Source organism: Oncorhynchus kisutch, linkage group LG22, assembly GCF_002021735.2.
Source record: "Oncorhynchus kisutch isolate 150728-3 linkage group LG22, Okis_V2, whole genome shotgun sequence".
Lineage (NCBI taxonomy): Eukaryota > Metazoa > Chordata > Actinopteri > Salmoniformes > Salmonidae > Oncorhynchus > Oncorhynchus kisutch.
In genome coordinates this window covers 29,728,113-29,749,497 of record NC_034195.2, presented here as the reverse complement: position 1 = coordinate 29,749,497, position 21,385 = coordinate 29,728,113, and the positions used below count along the sequence as shown (strand labels likewise).

Genomic DNA, 21,385 nt, shown 5'->3' with positions numbered 1-21,385 from the left:
GCACACTCCAACTGAGAGAGAGAAGCAGAGGAGAAGAACCAATAAGACACAGACAGAAACAAACTATATTTTAATTAGTGCTCTGAATAGAGATTTTACTGTCAGGCCAGACATTTTCCAGGTTGTTCTCACTTGAGCGTTCTTGCCTGCCAGTTTACACATCTCCACTGTGTCTCTGGAGGATGGCCAGCTGATCTGGGAACAGATAGACAGGGAGGTTTACGTAAGAGACAACACACTTCAAATAATAACCCTGATCCTACAACAGATGCTACCAAAACCATATCACACAACACATAAGAACAAAGCATACTGCACAAAACCCTCAGAGAAGGAAATGTACTTAAATCAGATTTTTTCCAGAGAATTTACCAATTGTTCTTCCCGAGAAAATGTCAAGAAATTACCGGGAATCCCGGTATTCTGGTTAAAACCAGAAGTGCTATTTAAAAGCATAACCAATGGAAAAATTGGATATGATTATCCCACAGTAAAAGGAAAAATATACAAATGAATCTAACGGATTCTTGTTGTATTCGTTGCAATTTAATCAACTCAAAGTTCTCTCAAAGTCACCACACTATTTAATTGATGTAGCCCAGTTTTAACAAAGGCCTATGAAGCGTTGCTGGCCGACTGGTAAAATATTAGGAGGTTATTACAGTAGTGAAAATGACATTCGTATTAGCACAGGTGTTGTGTCAATATATCCTCCAAACACCGGCTTTGAGGCCATTATCACTTTAATACAACCTGTTGCCAACATATTCAAAAAATGATTGACATATTTTAATGAATTTATTCAAACTATTTCATCCATCCACAAGATATAGCCCTGACACAAATCTAGCTTTGCTACCCAAGCTGGCTGGTCACTCGTTCTATTGGTTCAGTTGCTAGAGACGTGACCAAAGGTTGCATGTACGAATCCTGCAATATAAAGTTGTTTTTGAGATTTTTGCTTTAAGCCTATCTAGGCCTGTCCACGACGACCCGAGAGTCGTCTGTTGTTTTGATTGGTCAACATTTTGAAATGTGTATTTTTCCATATATAGACACATTCTATGTGTTTTAATCAAATCAACTACATCCCGAGATTTTCTGATACTTTAAGTGCACTGTTTAATTAAATAATTAAGACACACAAATGACTAGAGAGAATATGACCACAATTGATTTGATTGTACTCAGACTTGCTGCGCTGTGTTAAAAAACAAATGACAACGAGTGACTGTTTTTTTGTAAAGCCTTTATTAGAGCAAAGACTAAAAACAGTCGCATTCAGTCTTGAATGCAATTCCCGAAATTGAATTGTTTATGCTAATTATTCAAGAGTCGCTTTAGTTATAAAAAAATGTAAAAGCTTGATTGCCTTTCAAATCCACTAATGAATGATTGAGTGATTAAGTGATTAAGACTAAACAGGATGTGCTCTTAGGCCAACAGCTCGGTGGTGGTTATAAAAGGCTAAGCTTACTAATGATAACGACATTACTTACTATATTGATGATCATAATAATAACAGTAATAATAACAATAAGAGGGAAAATGAGGGTTATTATTATTATAAATACAATCTCTGACCATTTGGAACAGTGTAAACAATACTATATAAATTATAAATAATACCAGAGGCTGGTCTAACAAAAAAAAGTGTAAAGTCTTTATTACAGCAGAGCAAAGATTAAAAACAACAGTGCCTTCTTAAAATTTAATTTGTGGAATTTCTTTCCTTCTTAATGTGTTTGAGCCAATCAGTTGTGTTTTAACAAGGTATGGGGAAATTATAGAAGACAGCCCTATTTGGTAAAAGACCAAGTCCATATTATGGCAAGAACAGCTCAAATAAGCAAAGAGAAACGACAGTCCATCATTTCTTTAAGACATGAAGGTCAGTCAATACGGAACATTTCAAAACCTCTAAATGTTTCTTCAAGTGCAGTCGCAAAAACCATCCAGTGCTATGATGAAACTGGCTCTCAATGAGGAATGGAAGACCCAGAGTTACCTCTGCTGCAGAGGATAAGTTTATTAGAGTTACCAGCCTCGGAAATTGCAGCCGAAGTAACAGACACATCTCAACATCAACTGCTCAGAGGAGACTGTGTGAATCAGGCCTTCATGGTCGAATTCCTGTAAAGAAACCACTACTAAAGAACAAGACTTGCTTGGGCCAAGAAACACGAGCAATGGACATTAGACCGGTGGAAATCTGTCCTTTGGCCTAGAGTCCAAATTGTATATTTTTGGTTCCAACCGCCGTGTCTTTGTGAGACGCGGTGTGGGTGAATGGATGATCTCCGCATGTGTATTTCCCACCGTAAAGCATGGAGGAGGAGGTGTGATTGTGCTTTGCTGGTGACACTGAAATATTTAGAATTCAAGGCACACTTAAGCATCATGGCTACCACACCGTTCTGCAGCGATATGCCATCCCAACTAGTTTGGGCTTAGTGGGACTATCATTTGTTTTTCAACAGGACAATGACCCAAGAAGGAGAGTGATGGAGTGATAGAGTGCTGCATCAGTTGACTTGGCCTCCACAATCCCCCGACCTCAACCAAAGTGAGATGGTTTGGGATTAGTCGGACCGCAGAATGAAAAGCAGGAGGAAAAGCAGTCAGCATATGTGGGAACTCCTTCAAGACTGTTGAAAAATCATTCCAGGTGAAGCTGGTTGAGAGAATGCCAAGTGTGTGCAAAGCTGTCATCAAGGCAAAGAAAGAATCTCAAATATAATTTATATTTTGAATTTTGAACACTTTTTTGGTTACTACATGATACCATATGTGTTATTTCATAGTTTTGATGTCTTCACTATTATTCTACAATGTAGAAAATAGTAAAAATAATGAAAAACCCTTGAATGAGTAACTTTTGACCAGTAATATATATGGATGATGTAAAAAAAACAGGCACATTTAACAGTTAGGCTATTAATTATAGACCTAATTAAGTTGGCTTTTCCTCTCTCCTCACTTTTCTTAGACAATTAAGGTAAGTGTTGTTTTCTCGTCTCCTAACTCAGCTGCTGCCTCCAGTAAATCGAATGAAAAGGCGCAAATTGAACAGCACACTGATGTTTCAGAACATTAGACAGCGGCCACTATCCAACGCCGGGGAAACAGCCATTGTTCTTACATAATATAACCATATATCATTTCAGTAGCACGTCTTAGTAATGGACTGAGCCATCCCCACAGCCTCCACAATGGATCAGTCCACTCAGACAGGCGTAAATCAGACAGGTGCCTTGTACACCACTAAATTATTATAATTTTTGGTTGCTTTTTGACTAAAGAAATCTCGGTTGACCAACAGCCTATCTACCGAACAATCGACCAGCCGACTAAATGGAGTCAGCCCTAAGCCTATGTCAAACCTTAACCCTAACCTTAAACATTTGGAGTTAATTTAAACACTTTGAAAGTAGACATTTGGAAGAACACCAAAATGTCATGTTTGATTAACATGGAAACCGTCTAAGACTGTGAGAGCTAGTGACTTTGTCACCAGGAACATCAGATTCTACGCTAAATAAATAGATAATCATTGGCAGAGACTCAGCACCGTTGATCAATTGTCCACAAATCTGACCAGTAAGCCCTGCGCTCGCTTTTGTTTGTGTAACATAATGAAACAATGTTGCAAATGTCGTTTCCTCTAGCACTTTTGTGTAGGCTATGGCCATCTTTTTAGCGTTGATTTGATGTAGCCTGTAGGCCTACTTGCTGTTTGCAATGGCATGGTAGGAGAACCCGTCGCATGCAGCACTTTGAATTCATGGCGACTTTGTGTAAAGTCTTAATTCGGTATGGTGCTACAGCACACACACACACACACACCTGAGTATTGATGATTGATCATGGAGATAGCAGAGGAGAGGGCAGTAGATAAGTCATATTTAGACATTGCATATCATTTAATTTAATAGTTCTATTTCATATAAATAATTTATTATAATCTACTGGGTTCTCTCCATTAGTTAGCTCAGGAAAGAGAATGGGTTTGGGGAGGATATCCCGGTAAATCTCGGTGACGGTTCCTGCTATTAAACCCTAGACAGGAATCAGCCTGTCTTAACAGTGATCTTAATGTGTAAAGGGGGATAATGTTCCGTGTCCTTTGTATGTAGGCTACCCGATGGCCACACGTGTTTTAACTGGCTTATATTCTTAGCATGTTCACCCCAACCCACTACCAAGGAGAGCTATCGCTGGGGTTACACAGACTCCACACACACCCATACACACGTATACATACCCATACACATGCATACACACCCATACACATGCATTCACACCCATACACACCCATTCACACCCATACACACCCATACAAATCAAATCAAATCAAATCAAATTTTATTTGTCACATACACATGGTTAGCAGATGTTAATGCGAGTGTAGCGAAATGCTTGTGCTTCTAGTTCCGACAATGCAGTAATAACGAACAAGTAATCTAACTAACAATTCCAAAAAAACTACTGTCTTATACACAGTGTAAGGGGATAAAGAATATGTACATAAGGATATATGAATGAGTGATGGTACAGAGCAGCATAGGCAAGATACAGTAGATGATATCGAGTACAGTATATACATATGAGATGAGTATGTAAACCAAGTGGCGTAGTTAAAGTGGCTAGTGATACATGTATTACATAAGGATGCAGTCGATGATATAGAGTACAGTATCTACGTATGCATATGAGATGAATAATGTAGGGTAAGTAACATTATATAAGGTAGCATTGTTTAAAGTGGCTAGTGATATATTTACATCATTTCCCATCAATTCCCATGATTAAAGTGGCTGGAGTAGAGTCAGTGTCATTGACAGTGTGTTGGCAGTAGCCACTCAATGTTAGTGGTGGCTGTTTAACAGTCTGATGGATAGAAGCTGTTTTTCAGTCTCTCGGTCCCAGCTTTGATGCACCTGTACTGACCTCGCCTTCTGGATGACAGCGGGGTGAACAGGCAGTGGCTCGGGTGGTTGATGTCCTTGATGATCTTTATGGCCTTCCTGTAGCATCGGGTGGTGTAGGTGTCCTGGAGGGCAGGTAGTTTGCCCCCGGTGATGCGTTGTGCAGACCTCACTACCCTCTGGAGAGCCTTACGGTTGAGGGCGGTGCAGTTGCCATACCAGGCGGTGATACAGCCCGCCAGGATGCTCTCGATTGTGCATCTGTAGAAGTTTGTGAGTGCTTTTGGTGACAAGCCGAATTTCTTCAGCCTCCTGAGGTTGAAGAGGCGCTGCTGCGCCTTCCTCACGATGCTGTCTGTGTGAGTGGACCAATTCAGTTTGTCTGTGATGTGTATGCCGAGGAACTTAAAACTTGCTACCCTCTCCACTACTGTTCCATCGATGTGGATGGGGGGGTGTTCCCTTTGCTGTTTCCTGAAGTCCACAATCATCTCCTTAGTTTTGTTGACGTTGAGTGTGAGGTTATTTTCCTGACACCACACTCCGAGGGCCCTCACCTCCTCCCTGTAGGCCGTCTCGTCGTTATTGGTAATCAAGCCTACCACTGTTGTGTCGTCCTCAAACTTGATGATTGAGTTGGAGGCGTGCATGGCCACGCAGTCGTGGGTGAACAGGGAGTACAGGAGAGGGCTCAGAACGCACCCTTGTGGGGCCCCAGTGTTGAGGATCAGCGGGGAGGAGATGTTGTTGCCTACCCTCACCACCTGGGGGCGGCCCGTCAGGAAGTCCAGTACCCAGTTGCACAGGGCGGGGTCGAGACCCAGGGTCTCGAGCTTGATGACGAGCTTGGAGGGTACTATGGTGTTGAATGCCGAGCTGTAGTCGATGAACAGCATTCTCACATAGGTATTCCTCTTGTCCAGATGGGTTAGGGCAGTGTGCAGTGTGGTTGAGATTGCATCATCTGTGGACCTATTTGGGCGGTAAGCAAATTGGAGTGGGTCAAGGGTGTCAGGTAGGGTGGAGGTGATATGGTCCTTGACTAGTCTCTCAAAGCACTTCATGATGACGGATGTGAGTGGTAGTCGTTTAGCTCAGTTACCTTAGCTTTCTTGGGAACAGGAACAATGGTGGCCCTCTTGAAGCATGTGGGAACAGCAGACTGGTATAGGGATTGATTGAATATGTCCGTAAACACACCGGCCAGCTGGTCTGCACATGCTCTGAGGGCGCGGCTGGGGATGCCGTCTGGGCCTGCAGCCTTGCGAGGGTTAACACGTCTAAATGTCTTACTCACTTCGGCTGCAGTGAAGGAGAGACCGCATGTTTTCGTTGCAGGCCGTGTCAGTGGCACTGTATTGTCCTCAAAGCGGGCAAAAAAGTTATTTAGTCTGCCTGGGAGCAAGACATCCTGGTCCGTGACTGGGCTGGGTTTCTTCCTGTAGTCCGTGATTGACTGTAGACCCTGCCACATGCCTCTTGTGTCTGAGCCGTTGAATTGAGATTGTACTTTGTCTCTGTACTGGCGCTTAGCTTGTTTGATAGCCTTGCGGAGGGAATAGCTGCACTGTTTGTATTCAGTCATGTCACCAGACACTTTGCCCTGATTAAAAGCAGGAACCTTCAGTTCCACACGAATGCTGCCATCAATCCACGGTTTCTGGTTAGGGAATGTTTTAATCGTTGCTATGGGAACGACATCTTCAACGCACGTTCTAATGAACTCGCACGCCGAATCAGCGTATTCGTCAATGTTGTTATCTGACGCAATACGAAACATCTCCCAGTCCACGTGATGGAAGCAGTCTTGGAGTGTGGAGTCAGCTTGGTCGGACCAGCGTTGGACAGACCTCAGCGTGGGAGCTTCTTGTTTTAGTTTCTGTCTGTAGGCAGGGATCAACAAAATGGAGTCGTGGTCAGCTTTTCCGAAAGGGGGGCGGGGCAGGGCCTTATATGCGTCGCGGAAGTTAGAGTAACAATGATCCAGGGTCTTTCCACCCCTGGTTGCGCAATCGATATGCTGATAAAATTTAGGGAGTCTTGTTTACAGATTAGCCTTGTTAAAATCCCCAGCTACAATGAATGCAGCCTCCGGATAAATCGTTTCTAGTTTGCAGAGAGTTAAATAAAGTTCGTTCAGAGCCATCGATGTGTCTGCTTGGGGGGGGATATATACGGCTGTGATTATAATCGAAGAGAATTCTCTTGGTAGATAATGCGGTCTACATTTGATTGTGAGGAATTCTAAATCAGGTGAACAGAAGGATTTGAGTTCCTGTATGTTTCTTTCATCACACCATGTCACGTTGGCCATAAGGCATACGCCCCCGCCCCTCTTCTTACCAGAAAGATGTTTGTTTCTGTCGGCGCGATGCGTGGAGAAACCCGCTGGCTGCACCGCTTCGGATTGCGTCTCTCCAGTTAGCCATGTTTCCGTGAAGCAGAGAACGTTACAGTCTCTGATGTCCCTCTGGAATGCTACCCTTGCTCGGATTTCATCAACCTTGTTGTCAAGAGACTGGACATTGGCAAGAAGAATGCTAGGGAGTGGTGCACGATGTGCCCGTCTCCGGAGTCTGACCAGAAGACCGCTTCGTTTCCCTCTTTTTCTGAGTCGTTTTTTTGGGTCGCTGCATGTAATCCACTCCGTTACACTGGTTGTAAGGCAGAACACAGGATCCGCATCGCGAAAAACATATTCTTGGTCGTACTGATGGTGAGTTGACGCTGATCTTATATTCAGTAGTTCTTCTCGGCTGTATGTAATGAAACCTAAGATGACCTGGGGTACTAGTGTAAGAAATAACACGTAAAAAAACAAAAAAACTGCATAGTTTCCTAGGAACGCGAAGCGAGGCGGCCATCTCTGTCGGCGCCGGAAGTAAAGTACACACGCATACACACGCATACACACCCATACACACGTATACATACCCATACACATGCATACACACCCATACACACGCATACACATGCATACACACCCATACACACGTATACATACCCATACACATGCATACACACCCATACACATGCATTCACACCCATACACACCCATTCACACCCATACACACCCATACACACACATACACACCCATACACACATTCCATACTATTGCCCAGCAGCATGGAATTCATACAACAAGTCTTATGTCTTAGGATTTGACATACTGAGTACACAGTACTTTACAGTACAGCATAGTACTGTACAGGTCTGGGCACGTGAGAGGATTTTGGCATGAGCTGGATTTGAGAAAACCATGAACATAAATCCTATACCACTAATCAATCAATGCATTGGTTTCACAACAGGAAGATTGGGTCACGCCTAATCTCACAATCTGAAATGTCCCTGGAATTTACTTAGAACTTGGCATATCATGTGATTACTTGTTTTGTTTGGGATTCATTGAAATAAGTAAATGTTTCTCAACAGGTACCATTTTGCATCAGGTAAGTAGGATTATGTTGAGTTCCATTGTACCCATGGTAAAATGTCAATGTAGCCATAGTTGTAAATATAATATTTTTACCAGCTGAAATAGGACAGTAAGATAATGTGTTACAGACTCAAGAAAATTAGACACACCTATGAATGTGCACTCCATTTGTCTGTCTGAGTGTGTCTAATCTCTGTCTATTTATCTTATGCATGGATATATCCACACCGCTCTATACACAGAAGACTCTAGTCTAACTATCTAGTCAGCATCAGTATCAATAACCAGAAAGGCAACATTTAGAGAGCAGCACTCTGACTTACATCAACGAGATTAAGATCAAATAAACTCACATTTCTGGTGCAGGGATCAACCACAGCTGCATAAACACACACTCACTTCTACAACCTCTGATATATGGGTCTACCAACTGTATGTGTGTGTGTGTGTGTGTGTGTGTGTGTGTGTGTGTGTGTGTGTGTGTGTGTGTGTGTGTGTGTGTGTGTGTGTGTGTGTGTGTGTGTGTGTGTGTGTGTGTGTGTGTGTGCACGCATGTACAGTATGTGGTCTTGTTCTAGGTCAAAGTCAAGGTCAGTCGATATACAGTCTGATAGACAACATAGTGCACCACGTCACTTGACTGTTGATTATTCCATCCACTCTACAACTCTTCCCACGACTACAATACATCACTGATTAGGCTGCATTCTACCTAGATCCACTCCACATAGCTGTGTCAGTAGTCAGGTGGAAAATATGCAGCACAAGCACAGTCAGGTTGGCGCCGGAGGAGATGGCCACCGTTTTACAGTTTCCTAACCAATTGTGCTATTATGTCTGTTTTTTTTCGCGATATTTGTAAATTATTTTGTACATAATGTTTCTGCAACCGTATCTTACGGCAGAAAATAGTTTCTAGATATCAGGAGAGCGATCACTCACCTCGGATTAGACAAAGATTTTTTCAACAACATGAACAACAACAGCAGCAAGCAGGACTCACACGATATTCTCCAAACACCCCACAGGGTAGACATCCCAATTATTCGCAAAAGGAAGCGACGCAGAGGAAGAAGAGCGATCTGTGAATATTTGTAAACAACAGCTGGTGCACGAAATCTAAGGAAGTCTCTAGATTTTGCTCACCTGAATTTTAGTATATTGTGATAAACTGCAGGCCACACTACTTGCCTGGAGAGAGTTCTCAGCTATACTTTTCGTGGCTGTTTATTTACCACCACAGACATTTGCTGGCACAAAGACCGCACTCAGTCAGCTGTATAAGGAAATAAGCAAACAGGAAACCACTCACCCTAGTGGCCGGAGACTTTAATGCAGGGAAACTTAAATCAGTTCTACCAAATCTCTATAAACATGTTAAATGTGCAACTAGAGGGGAAAAAATTCTAGATCACCTGTACTCCACACACAGAGAAGCGAACAAAGCTCTCTCTCGCCCTCCATTTGGTAAATCCGACCACAACTCTATCCTCCTGATTCCTGCTTACAAGCAAAAATTAAAGCAGGAAGCACCAGTGACTCAGTCGATAAAAAAGTCGTCAGATGAAGCAGATGCTAAACTACAGGACTGTTTTGCTATCACAGACTGGAACATGGAACATTCTTCCGATGACATTGAGGAATACACCACATCAGTCACTGGCTTTATCAATAAGTGCATTGAGGACGTCGTCCCCATAGTGAGTGTACGTACATACGCCAACCAGAAGCCATGGATTACGGGCAACATTCGCACAGAGCTAAAGGTTAGAGCTGCCACTTTCAAGGTGCGGGACTCTAACCCGGATGCTTACAAGAAATCCCGCTATGCCCTGCGATGAACCATCAAACAGGCAAAGCGTCAATACAGGGCTCAGATTGAATCATACTACACCGGCTCCGACGCTCGTCGGATGTGGCAGGGCTTGCAAACTATTACAGACCACAAAGGGAAGCACAGCCGAGAGCTGCCCAGTGACACGAGCCTATCAGACAAGCTAAATCACTTTTATGCTCGCTTCGAGGCAAGCAACACTGAGGCATGCATGAGAGCATCAGCTGTTCTGGACGACTGTATGATCACGTTCTCAGTAGCCGACGTGAGTAAGACATTTAAACAGGTCAACATTCACAAGGCTGCGGGGCCAGATGGATTACCAGGACGTGTGCTCCAGGCATGTGCTGACCAACTGTCAGGTGTCTTCACTGACATTTTCAACATGTTCCTGATTGAGTCTGTAATACCAACATGCTTCAAGCAGACCACCATAGTCCCTGTGCCCAGAACACAAAGGCAACCTGCCTTAAATGACCTCAGACCTGTAGCACTCACGTCCGTAGCCATGAAGTGCTTTGAAAGGCTGGTCATGGCTCACATCAACACCATTATCCCAGAAACCCTAGACACACTCCAATTTGCATACCGCCCAAACAGATCCACAGATGATGCTATCTCTATTGCACTCCACACCGCCCTTTCCCACCTGGACAAAAGGAACACCTATGTGAGAATGCTATTCATTGACTACAGCTCAGCGTTCAACAACATAGTACCCTCAAAGCTCATCACTAAGCTAACGAACCTGGGACTAAACACCTCCCTCTGCAACTGGATCCTGGACTTCCTGACAGGCCGCCCCCAGGTGGTGAGGGTAGGTAGCAACACATCTGTCACACTTATCCTCAACACTGGAGCTCCCCAGGGTGCGTGCTCAGTCCCCTCCTGTACTCCCTGATCACCTACGACTGCATGGCCAGGCACGACTCCAACACCATCATTAAGTTTGCTGACGACACAACAGTGGTAGGTCTGATCACTGACAACGACCAGACAGCCTATTGGGAGGAGGTCAGAGACCTGGCCGGGTGGTGCCAGAATAACAACCTATCCCTCAACGTAACCAAGACTAAGGAGATGATTGTGGACTACAGGAAAAGGAGCACCAAGCACATCCCCATTCTCATTGACGGGGCTGTAGTTGAGCATGTTGAGAGCTTCAAATTCCTTGGTGTCCACATCACCAACAAACTAGAATGGTCCAAACACACCATGACAGTCATGAAGAGGGCACGACAAAGCCTATTACCCCCCAGGAAACTAAAAATGATTTGGCATGGGTCCAAGATACTCAAAAGGTTCTACAGCTGCAACATCGAGAGCATCCTGACCGGTTGCATCACTGCCTGGTACGGCAATTGCTCAGCCTCCGACCACAAGGCACTTCAGAGGGTAGTGCGTACGGCCAAGTACATCACTGGGGCAAAGCTGCCTGCCATCCAGGACCTCTACACCAGGCGGTGTCAGAGGAAGGCCCTGAAAATTGTCAAAGACCCCAGCCACCCCAGTCATAGACTGTTCTCTCTACCACAGCATGGCAAGCGGTACCAGAGTGCCAAGTCTAGGACAAAAAGGCTTCTAAACAGTTTTTACCCACAAGCCATAAGCCTATATGCATTGTGGGCCCCCCAAACCCTATTTTACACTGCTGCTCCTCTCTGTTTATCATATATGCATAGTCACTTTAACTATACATTCATGTACATACTACCTCAATTGGCCCAAACAACCAGTGCTCCCGCACATTGGCTAACCGGGCTATCTGCATTGTGCCCCACCACCCGCCAACCCCTCTTTTTACGCTTCTGCTACTCTCTGTTCATCATATATGCATAGTCACTTTAACCATACCCACATGTACATACTACCTCAATAAGCCTGACTAACAGGTGTCTAACAGGTATATAGCCTTGCTACTGTTATTTTCAAATGTCTTTTTACTCTTTTTCTTTCGCACTATTGGTTAGAGCCAGTAAGTAAGCATTTCACTGTAAGGTCTACACCTGTTGTATTCGGCGCAAGTGACAAATAAACTTTGATTTGATTTGATAGTTGTTTAAATAACTGTTTTAAATGACAGATATAATGATGGGAAACTAAATCTAGTATCTAGTAATGATTCCATGGAACATTCGGATGTGAGCTTATCGGAAAGTGGGTAATTGTTGGGTAATTCCATGAGTGTCTGAGGTGTGGCAGGTCTGAGATGTGGCAGTTTGTGTCTGCAGGCGGTAATAGCTAGTCAGCTGTTAACACTTGAGTTCTGCCCAGGGCTTTTCTGCTGGGGAGAGATTCTAAAGCTGTTTCCTATATGTGCAGCTCATACCTTTTTCACATTACCGTGGTGATCCAAATGATACTGTGCTGGCTTAGATATGTTCTTTTCATGTTGCTAGAGCTTGGGACTATACATTTCTATCTACATTTTTGTCAATATTGAGTTATGGACACAGCCTTGTTCTGTTTATTGTTCTCTACCTATATAGTACTAGGAATACCCAAACTCAATGTTGTTAAGTTCAAAAGAATGCAAGATAAAAATTGCTGACACGATTCAAACTAACGAGGGTTTGGAACTTTAAAGCCAATTTTCTCAGAATCATCTTTTTTCACATAGAACCTTATAGTCCCAAGCTCTCGATTTGTCCTTCCCCAAACAATTCCATGTACTGTAATAAGCTATTTGGATAAAGATAGCTCCCCCAAACTCCCTGCATAATAAAGTCAATGGTTGCTGGTGTAGCTTATTATGCAGACCTTCCTGGGGGCTCTGCTGAGGTTGTCAGGGTCCAGTAGGTAGACTGAGTCTTTGGCTCCCAGCAGCAGCCTGCCTCTCTCCTCATCCAACAACACAGAGTGGGAATGGAGACCGTCAGTAGGACTCAGGAACACTGATACACTACCACCCTGGATCAGCACTGAGAGAGAGAGAGAGAGAGAGAGAGAGAGAGAGAGAGAGAGAGAGAGAGAGAGAGAGAGAGAGAGAGAGAGAGAGAGAGAGAGAGAGAGAGAGAGAGAGAGAGAGAGAGAGAGAGAGAGAGAGAGAGAGAGAGAGAGAGAGAGAGAGAGAGAGAGATTTGAAACGTCTTTATTCTTTTGGAACTTGTGTGAGTGTAATATCTATTGTTTATTTCACTTTTATTTATCCATTTCACTTGCTTTGGCAATGTAAACATATGTTTCTCATGTCAATGACATCCCTTGAATTGAGAGCGAGAGAGAGAGAGCGAGAGAGAGATCGAGAGTGAAAGTGAGAGAGAGCGAGAGTGAGAGAGAGCGAGAGAGAGAGAGAGTGAAAGTGAGAGAGAGCGAGAGTGAGAGAGAGCGAGAGAGAGAGAGCGAGAGTGAGAGAGAGAGCGAGAGTGAGAGAGAGCAGGAGAGAAAGATACACAGCAGACTTAGATACACACAGTCTGATGCATGGAAAAAGTTTGGTTTGGTACGTCTAGAATTCATAGAATACACATGGTTTACTGAACCTGGTAGCACAAGGGAATGTGTGTATTGGCATGAACTGTTCTAATCTCTTGTCTCACGGTTCAACACCTCAACTGGATGGAGAGACTGAAAATCCTTCTAATGCATGGTGTGTTGCTGGTGTAGCAGTGTGCCGCATGCGTTGGAGTTTTTTAAACTTGTGTGTTGCTTTGCCGTGTGGCACCAGTAGTAAACCACCGAAGAAGTTGCTAACGTGTAGCCTGATTGATTTTGTTGTGATGCGGCCCATGGATTGTGAAGACTACGTAAAATGTACAGTACGGTAATAACCTGTGTGCACGTGACGTAACCCATACACCTTAGCGCCTGCCCTCCACCCCTAAGTCAACCTTAAATATCTCTTGCTCATCCATTAATACTTTTTCTACAGTGAAAAACAATCAAATAAATAAAATGAGTGCTGAGTGTCAACGACTCAGTGAGAGGTATTTATGTTTTCATGTCCATTCACCTGTCTAACCTATTCTAATCACTCCACAGGTCGAATGCTGTTGCAAACGGTATTTTATGCAGCACATACATTGACTACATTTTTCAAGGAGGAGAGCACTTTTCTACCCAAAACCACCGTAGGTAACATGGTATTTTACTTCTCTTACCTGATCCAAACTCGCGCACACACGCTCGCGCACACACACACGCTCGCGCACACACACACGCTCGCGCACACACACACGCACACACACACACACACGCTCGCGCACACACACACGCACACGCACACACACACACGCTCGCGCACACACACACACATACACACACACACACACACACACGCTCGCGCACACACACACACACACACACACACACACACACACACACACACACACACACACACACACACACACACACACACACACACACACACACACACACCCTACCTCACCCCTGACTCCCCCACATTGAGGTGATGTTGACTTTGTTTCTATGCTGGGTGAATGAAGGCTGGTGACTCCAGAGTTCTCAGTCTGTGTGTGTGTGTGTGTGTGTGTGTGTGTGTGTGTGTGGGGGGGGGGGGGGGGGGGGGGTTACTCACAACCAGTATTTAACGTTTCAGACCCCTCCCTCAACCCCTAATACCTCCTCCTACACACTCGCAAAATCATTTATCTCTTTCTCTCTATTTATCACAAACACACACACATACATGCATGCAGAGCCCTTTTGCCCTTTCCACACTAAACCTCCCGAGAGGTCGTCCGTGCTAGCCCTTGGTTAACTCTGCGATCTGCACTGTAAACACACAGCAATGGGAACCCAGGGATAGACCCTGCTTAGCATCACTGTTAGCACTTAGCTTAGAGCTCTGGGCTCTAGTCATCCCCCCCTGATTCAGGGGAGGGGGGCATTCAGCAGCCCCTGATTACTAGTTTATTTGAGTTAGATAGCATATCACGCTTGGCAGCGGCTAGCATCAGGCCTTAAGATAACCCCACTGATGGACTGGTGTGTGTGTGTGCGTGTGACAGCTACAGTGCCACAGCCCAGGGTGTGGTAACTATGGTGACTAAAAGTCTTCCTTTCTTCCCTATCCAGTTTTCTGAGGATGGGAATCAACAGTGACAGAAACAAAGATGTGTCTGCTTATGATAGACATATGGATATCCTGAAGGGAAATACATTATAGTTTGGTCACACTTTATTTGGAGATGTCTACAGATGGTCATACTATCAACAAACTATATGTTGATAAGCAACTGCTTGCTAAGGTTAGGGTTAGGTTTAGAATAAGGGTTAACTAAGGGTTAAGGCTAGGGTTAGGATAAGGATAAGGGTTAGGATTAGGGTTAAGGATAAGGGTTAAGGTTAAGGATCAGGGTTAAGGTTAAGGTTAAGGTTAGCAGAAAGTTAGTTTAAATCTTACTTACATTCTGTAAATAGTCTGAAGTTAATTAGATCATGGCGTTAAAACCTTGAGATCTTCCGTAAAACTAATTCAATGCCATGTTAAACATTATTTTTAGACAGTGTCACACTTCGCTTTGGCTCCGACTCCTATCCAGCTCAGGCCTTCTATAGCTGCTGCCGAACCTGACTTGTCTAGTCATCATTACACACACCTGGTTCCAATCCCCACTCTAACACTGTATATATACTCCCTCTGTCATTTGTCTTTTTCAGTAATTGTAAATGTTGCTTGTTTTCCTGAGTACTTTATTATTTTGCACTTTGGGTTTCGTCCAGCTTACATGTACAGTGCCTTGCGAAAGTATTCGGCCCCCTTGAACTTTGCAACCTTTTGCCACATTTCAGGCTTCAAACATAAAATGTAAAACTGTATTTTTTTGTGAAGAATCAACAACAAGTGGGACACAATCATGAAGTGGAACGACATTTATTGGATATTTGAAACTTTTTTAACAAATCAAAAACTGAAAAATTGGGCGTGCAAAATTATTCAGCCCCCTTAAGTTAATACTTTGTAGCGCCACCTTTTGCTGCGATTACAGTTGTAAGTCGCTTGGGGTATGTCTCTATCAGTTTTGTACATCGAGAGACTGAAATTGTTTCCCATTCCTCCTTGCAAAACAGCTCGAGCTCAGTGAGGTTGGATGGAGAGCATTTGTGAACAGCAGTTTTCAGTTCTTTCCACAGATTCTCGATTGGATTCAGGTCTGGACTTTGACTTGGCCATTCTAACACCTGGATATGTTTATTTTTGAACCATTCCATTGTAGATTTAGCTTTATGTTTTGGATCATTGTCTTGTTGGAAGACAAATCTCCGTCCCAGTCTCAGGTCTTTCGCAGACTCCATCAGGTTTTCTTCCAGAATGGTCCAGTATTTGGCTCCATCAATCTTCCCATCAATTTTAACCATCTTCCCTGTCCCTGCTGAAGAAAAGCAGGCCCAAACCATGATGCTGCCACCACCATGTTTGACAGTAGGGATGGTGTGTTCAGGGTGATGAGCTGTGTTGTTTTTACGCCAAACATAACGTTTTGCATTGTTGCCAAAAAGTTAAATTTTGGTTTCATCTGACAAGAGCACCTTCTTCCACATGTTTGGTGTGTCTCCCAGGTGGCTTGTGGCTAACTTTAAACGACACTTTTTATGGATATCTTTAAGAAATGGCTTTCTTCCTGCCACTCTTCCATAAAGGCCAGATTTGTGCAATATACGACTGATTGTTGTCCTATGGACAGAGTCTCCCACCTCAGCTGTAGATCTCTGCAGTTCATCCAGAGTGATCATGGGCCTCTTGGCTGCATCTCTGATCAGTCTTCTCCTTGTATGAGCTGAAAGTTTAGAGGGACGGCCAGGTCTTGGTAGATTTGCAGTGGTCTGATACTCCTTCCATTTCAATATTATCGCTTGCACAGTGCTCCTTGGGATGTTTAAAGCTTGGGAAATCTTTTTGTATCCAAATCCGGCTTTAAACTTCTTCACAACAGTATCTCGGACCTGCCTGGTGTGTTCCTTCTTCTTCATGATGCTCTCTGCGCTTTTAACGGACCTCTGAGACTATCACAGTGCAGGTGCATTTATACGGAGACTTGATTACACACAGGTGGATTGTATTTATCATCATTAGTCATTTAGGTCAACATTGGATTATTCAGAGATCCTCACTGAACTTCTGGAGAGAGATTGCTGCACTGAAAGTAAAGGGGCTGAATAATTTTGCACGCCCAATTTTCAGTTTTTGATTTGTTAAAAAAGTTTGAAATATCCAATAAATGTCGTTCCACTTCATGATTGTGTACCACTTGTTGTTGATTCTTCGCAAAAAAATACAGTTTTATATCTTTATGTTTGAAGCCTGAAATGTGGCAAAAGGTCGCAAAGTTCAAGGGGGCCGAACACTTTCGCAAGGCACTGTATATATTTTGTGCTTTAATAAATTCAGGAGTTCTAAACCTGCGACTGTCTCGTCCTCTATACACTTGTGACAGATAGGAAGGTCAACACCAGCGTAAGGGTTAACACTCCCGCTATGCTGTATAGGAACACTGTGAAGATATCACCGAGAGCCATCGACCCATCAAACTATGCAAGAGAAAGGAATTAGCTAAAGCGTGGCTCAGACATTTGCAGCCATGGAAGTGCTCCTCTAGCGAAGAGAGATGGAGAATGTGGCTTTACAGTTACATAGAATTCATAGCTATAAATAAAAGTGCTTGTCCTGATCTGGGTCAGAATGTGAGTTATGGAACAACTGATTGACATGAGTTAATAGAGAGAGGGCCAGTCAGTTTAACTCTGTAGAATATATGCTCATATTATTTCATAAACTAAACTGTCCTAATATATTATCCTATTATAATGTAACATTTTAGCCAAACTGTCCCTCTTGTACATTGGCAAGGAGCCACTAGTATGACAGTAGCACATTTACACTCATTCTGTCGTCACAGCTCGTCAGGTTTTTGGAAATACACACAAAAACAATAACAAAGTCTGCTGTGATAATATTAAGATCATGTTTGGATCATTTTGCTGTGTGTCATTGGACGGAAGCAGTACTGTAGACATACAGTATATTTTTTAGGATGGATCCGCACAGACACTGAGAGAGAGGTTTCAGAGCACTAGAGCTAGGGCTGGGATATCAGAGGACCTTGAATGATTGTTCTCCCTCTTGGAAAATCCTGAACTCTTTCACCTCTGTTAGAGTAGAGGTGAAACATTGGCTGATGGTTATTGAGAGGAAAGTTCACTGAGAATCAGCTTTCTGAAATCCAGTTCATTAAGCCAGGGGTGAGGTGTGTGTTTGAAGCGTGTGATCATAAAGGGATGACGATGTTTTGGAGGAGTGCATTCAATCGGATATGATTGACTTTGATGGAATTTGACTTTACCAACTGTGTTTTCAGAGAGGGGGTGATGTTGTTTTTGAAGTGTGAGTTCAATCAGGAATGATTTTGCTTTGATGGACTTCATCCTTCACTCCTCTTGACAGAGGCAACCTAACATGGAGCTGTACTGACACCCCAAAACCTGGGGCCAGAGATGTTAATACACTCTCAGAGGGCTTTCAGGTGCGGTTTTCCGAACTCTGGTGCATTTACCCCATTAGTTCTGTTCGTTTGGACTGGTATGAACATTCTATCCTCACTCGGGAGCACACTAAACAACGCACCGTGGTTCGCTCAAAAACGGTGGTCTCGGTCCGATTAAATTCACACCATGGTGCGGTTCGCTGCTGGTGAGAACACAGTCTGGACCAAACATAGGAAAATAACCAGTCGCGCATTATTTAGTATTTGATGAAATGCACACAGCGTCATAACTTGAGATCTCTAAACCATTCCGTGAGTATCAGCACATTATGAGCACATCTGATTATTAGAGCAGACAGGGGCTATAACGGTGATACAGGCTACTGAATATATTCTATTCACACAGCAGTAAGAGCAGCTATTGCGCTGTTTCCTCCCACATGTTGTTGGAAGACCAAAGCAAAAGTAATATGAAGATTGGGACACACAAGTGATGCTTCATGATAATCATAAATGGATTTAACGTGAGCACTTTGGTCCAATAAACAAATGACTGTAATATATTAGTTTTGCTGAATTATATGGGGTGGCAGGTAGCTTAGTGGTTAGAGCGTTGGGCCAGTAACCGAAAGGTTGCTAGATCGAATTCCCCGAGTTGACAAGGTAAAAATCTGTTGTTCTGTGCCTGAACAAGGCAGCTATCCCACTGTTCCTAGGACGTCATTGTAAATAAGAATTTGTTCTTAACTGACTTGCCGAGTTAAATAATAATATGTCTCATGTTTTCAACTGGCATGAAACAGCGCAAGCTGCAGAGCTGAGCATTCATATTTCTACAGGCCAATTTGCTAAATAAATAGTGTTTAAGGCAGTTATTATTCCTACTCAATTTATGTACTGCAATGTATTTATGTTGTAAACTATCAACATGTAAAGGAGCATATATTTTCAGCCATGCTGGGTTTGTAAGAGACTCGGCCTGGGCAGGAGGTTAGGGTTATGGGGTGAGAGTTGGAATTGGGGTGAGGGGGTTTGTATAGGGGTTAGAGTAGTGAATGTGAATTAGTAAGTGATGAATTTGTGTTGTGGGTTTAGGGGTTATGAGTTAGGTCAGGTTTTGGTGGTCAAGGTTGAAGTAGGGGTTGCAGTGGGGTTGAAGTAGGGGTTGCAGTGGAGTTGAAGTAGGGGTTGAAGTAGGGGTTGAAGTAGGGGTTGAAGTAGGGGTTGCAGTGGAGTTGCAGTGGGGTTGAAATAGGGGTTGCAGTGGGGTTGAATTAGGGGTTGAAGTAGGGGTTGCAGTGGAGTTGCAGTGGGGTTGAAGTAGGGGTTGCAGTGGGTTGAAGTAGAGGTTGCAGTAGAGTTGCAGTGGGGTTGAAATAGGGGTTGCAGTGGGGTTGAAATAGGGGTTGCAGTGGGGTTGCAGTGGGGTTGAAATAGGGGTTGCAGTGGGATTGAAATAGGGGTTGCAGTGGGGTTGCAGTGGGGTTTAAATAGGGGTTGCAGTGGGATTGAAATAGGGGTTGCAGTGGGGTTGCAGTGGGGTTGAAATAGGGTTGCAGTGGGGTTGAAATAGGGGTTGCAGTGGGGTTGCAGTGGGGTTGAAATAGGGGTTGCAGTGGGGTTGAAGTAGGGGTTGAAGTAGGGGTTGCAGTGGGGTTGAAATAGGGGTTGCAGTGGGGTTGCAGTGGGGTTGAAATAGGGGTTGCAGTGGGGTTGAAATAGGGGTTGAAGTAGGGGTTGAAGTAGGGGTTGAAGTAGGGGTTGCAGTGGGTTGAAGTAGGGGTTGCAGTGGAGTTGCAGTGGGGTTGAAATAGGGGTTGCAGTGGGGTTGCTGTGAGGTTGCAGTGGGGTTGAAATAGGGGTTGCAGTGGGATTGAAATAGGGGTTGCAGTGGGGTTGCAGTGGGGTTGAAATAGGAGTTGCAGTGGGGTTGAAATAGGGGTTGCAGTGGGGTTTCTGTGGGGTTGCAGTGGGGTTGAAATAGGGGTTGCAGTGGGATTGAAATAGGGGTTGCAGTGGGGTTGCAGTGGGGTTGAAATAGGGTTGCAGTGGGGTTGAAATAGGGGTTGCAGTGGGGTTGAAGTAGGGGTTGCAGTGGGGTTGAAATAGGGGTTGCAGTGGGGTTGAAATAGGGGTTGCAGTGGGGTTGCAGTGGGGTTGAAATAGGGGTTGCAGTGGGGTTGAAATAGGGGTTGCAGTGGGGTTGCAGTGGGGTTGAAATAGGGGTTGCAGTGGGGTTGAAGTAGGGGTTGCGGTGGGGTTGAAATAGGGGTTGCAGTGGGGTTGAAATAGGGGTTGCAGTGGGGTTGCAGTGTGGTTGAAATAGGGGTTGCAGTGGGGTTGAAATAGGGGTTGCAGTGGGGTTGCGGTGGGGTTGAAATAGGGGTTGCAGTGGGGTTGAAATAGGGGTTGCAGTGGGGTTGAAGTAGGAGTTGCAGTGGAGTTGCAGTGGGGTTGAAATAGGGGTTGCAGTGGGGTTGCAGTGGGGTTGAAGTAGGGGTTGCAGTGGGGTTGAAATAGGGGTTGAAATAGAGGTTGCAGTGGGGTTGAAATAGGGGTTGCAGTGGGGTTGAAGTAGGGGTTACAGTGGGGTTGCAGTGGGGTTGAAATAGAGGTTGCAGTGGGGTTGAAGTAGGGGTTGAAATAGGGGTTGCAGTGGGGTTGAAATAGGGGTTGCAGTGGGGTTGAAATAGGGGTTGCAGTGGGGTTGCAGTGGAGTTGAAGTAGGGGTTGCAGTGG

The 21,385-nt window shown here is 44.2% G+C and overlaps 1 protein-coding gene across 1 annotated transcript in view; it reads right to left on the bottom strand.

Moving 5' to 3' along the window:
• Window positions 1-21,385, bottom strand: part of LOC109866957 (semaphorin-3D) — a 94,631-nt gene that overhangs the window by 56,559 nt on the left and 16,687 nt on the right. The window contains exons 3-5 of the mRNA XM_031802198.1: window positions 12,963-13,123; window positions 133-195; window positions 1-11 (exon numbers count right to left, since the gene is read on the bottom strand). The exon at window positions 1-11 is cut by the window's left edge and continues 109 nt beyond it. Of these exons, the coding sequence (XP_031658058.1) occupies window positions 1-11; window positions 133-195; window positions 12,963-13,123 (235 nt within the window). The remainder of the gene's footprint in view (window positions 12-132; window positions 196-12,962; window positions 13,124-21,385) is intronic.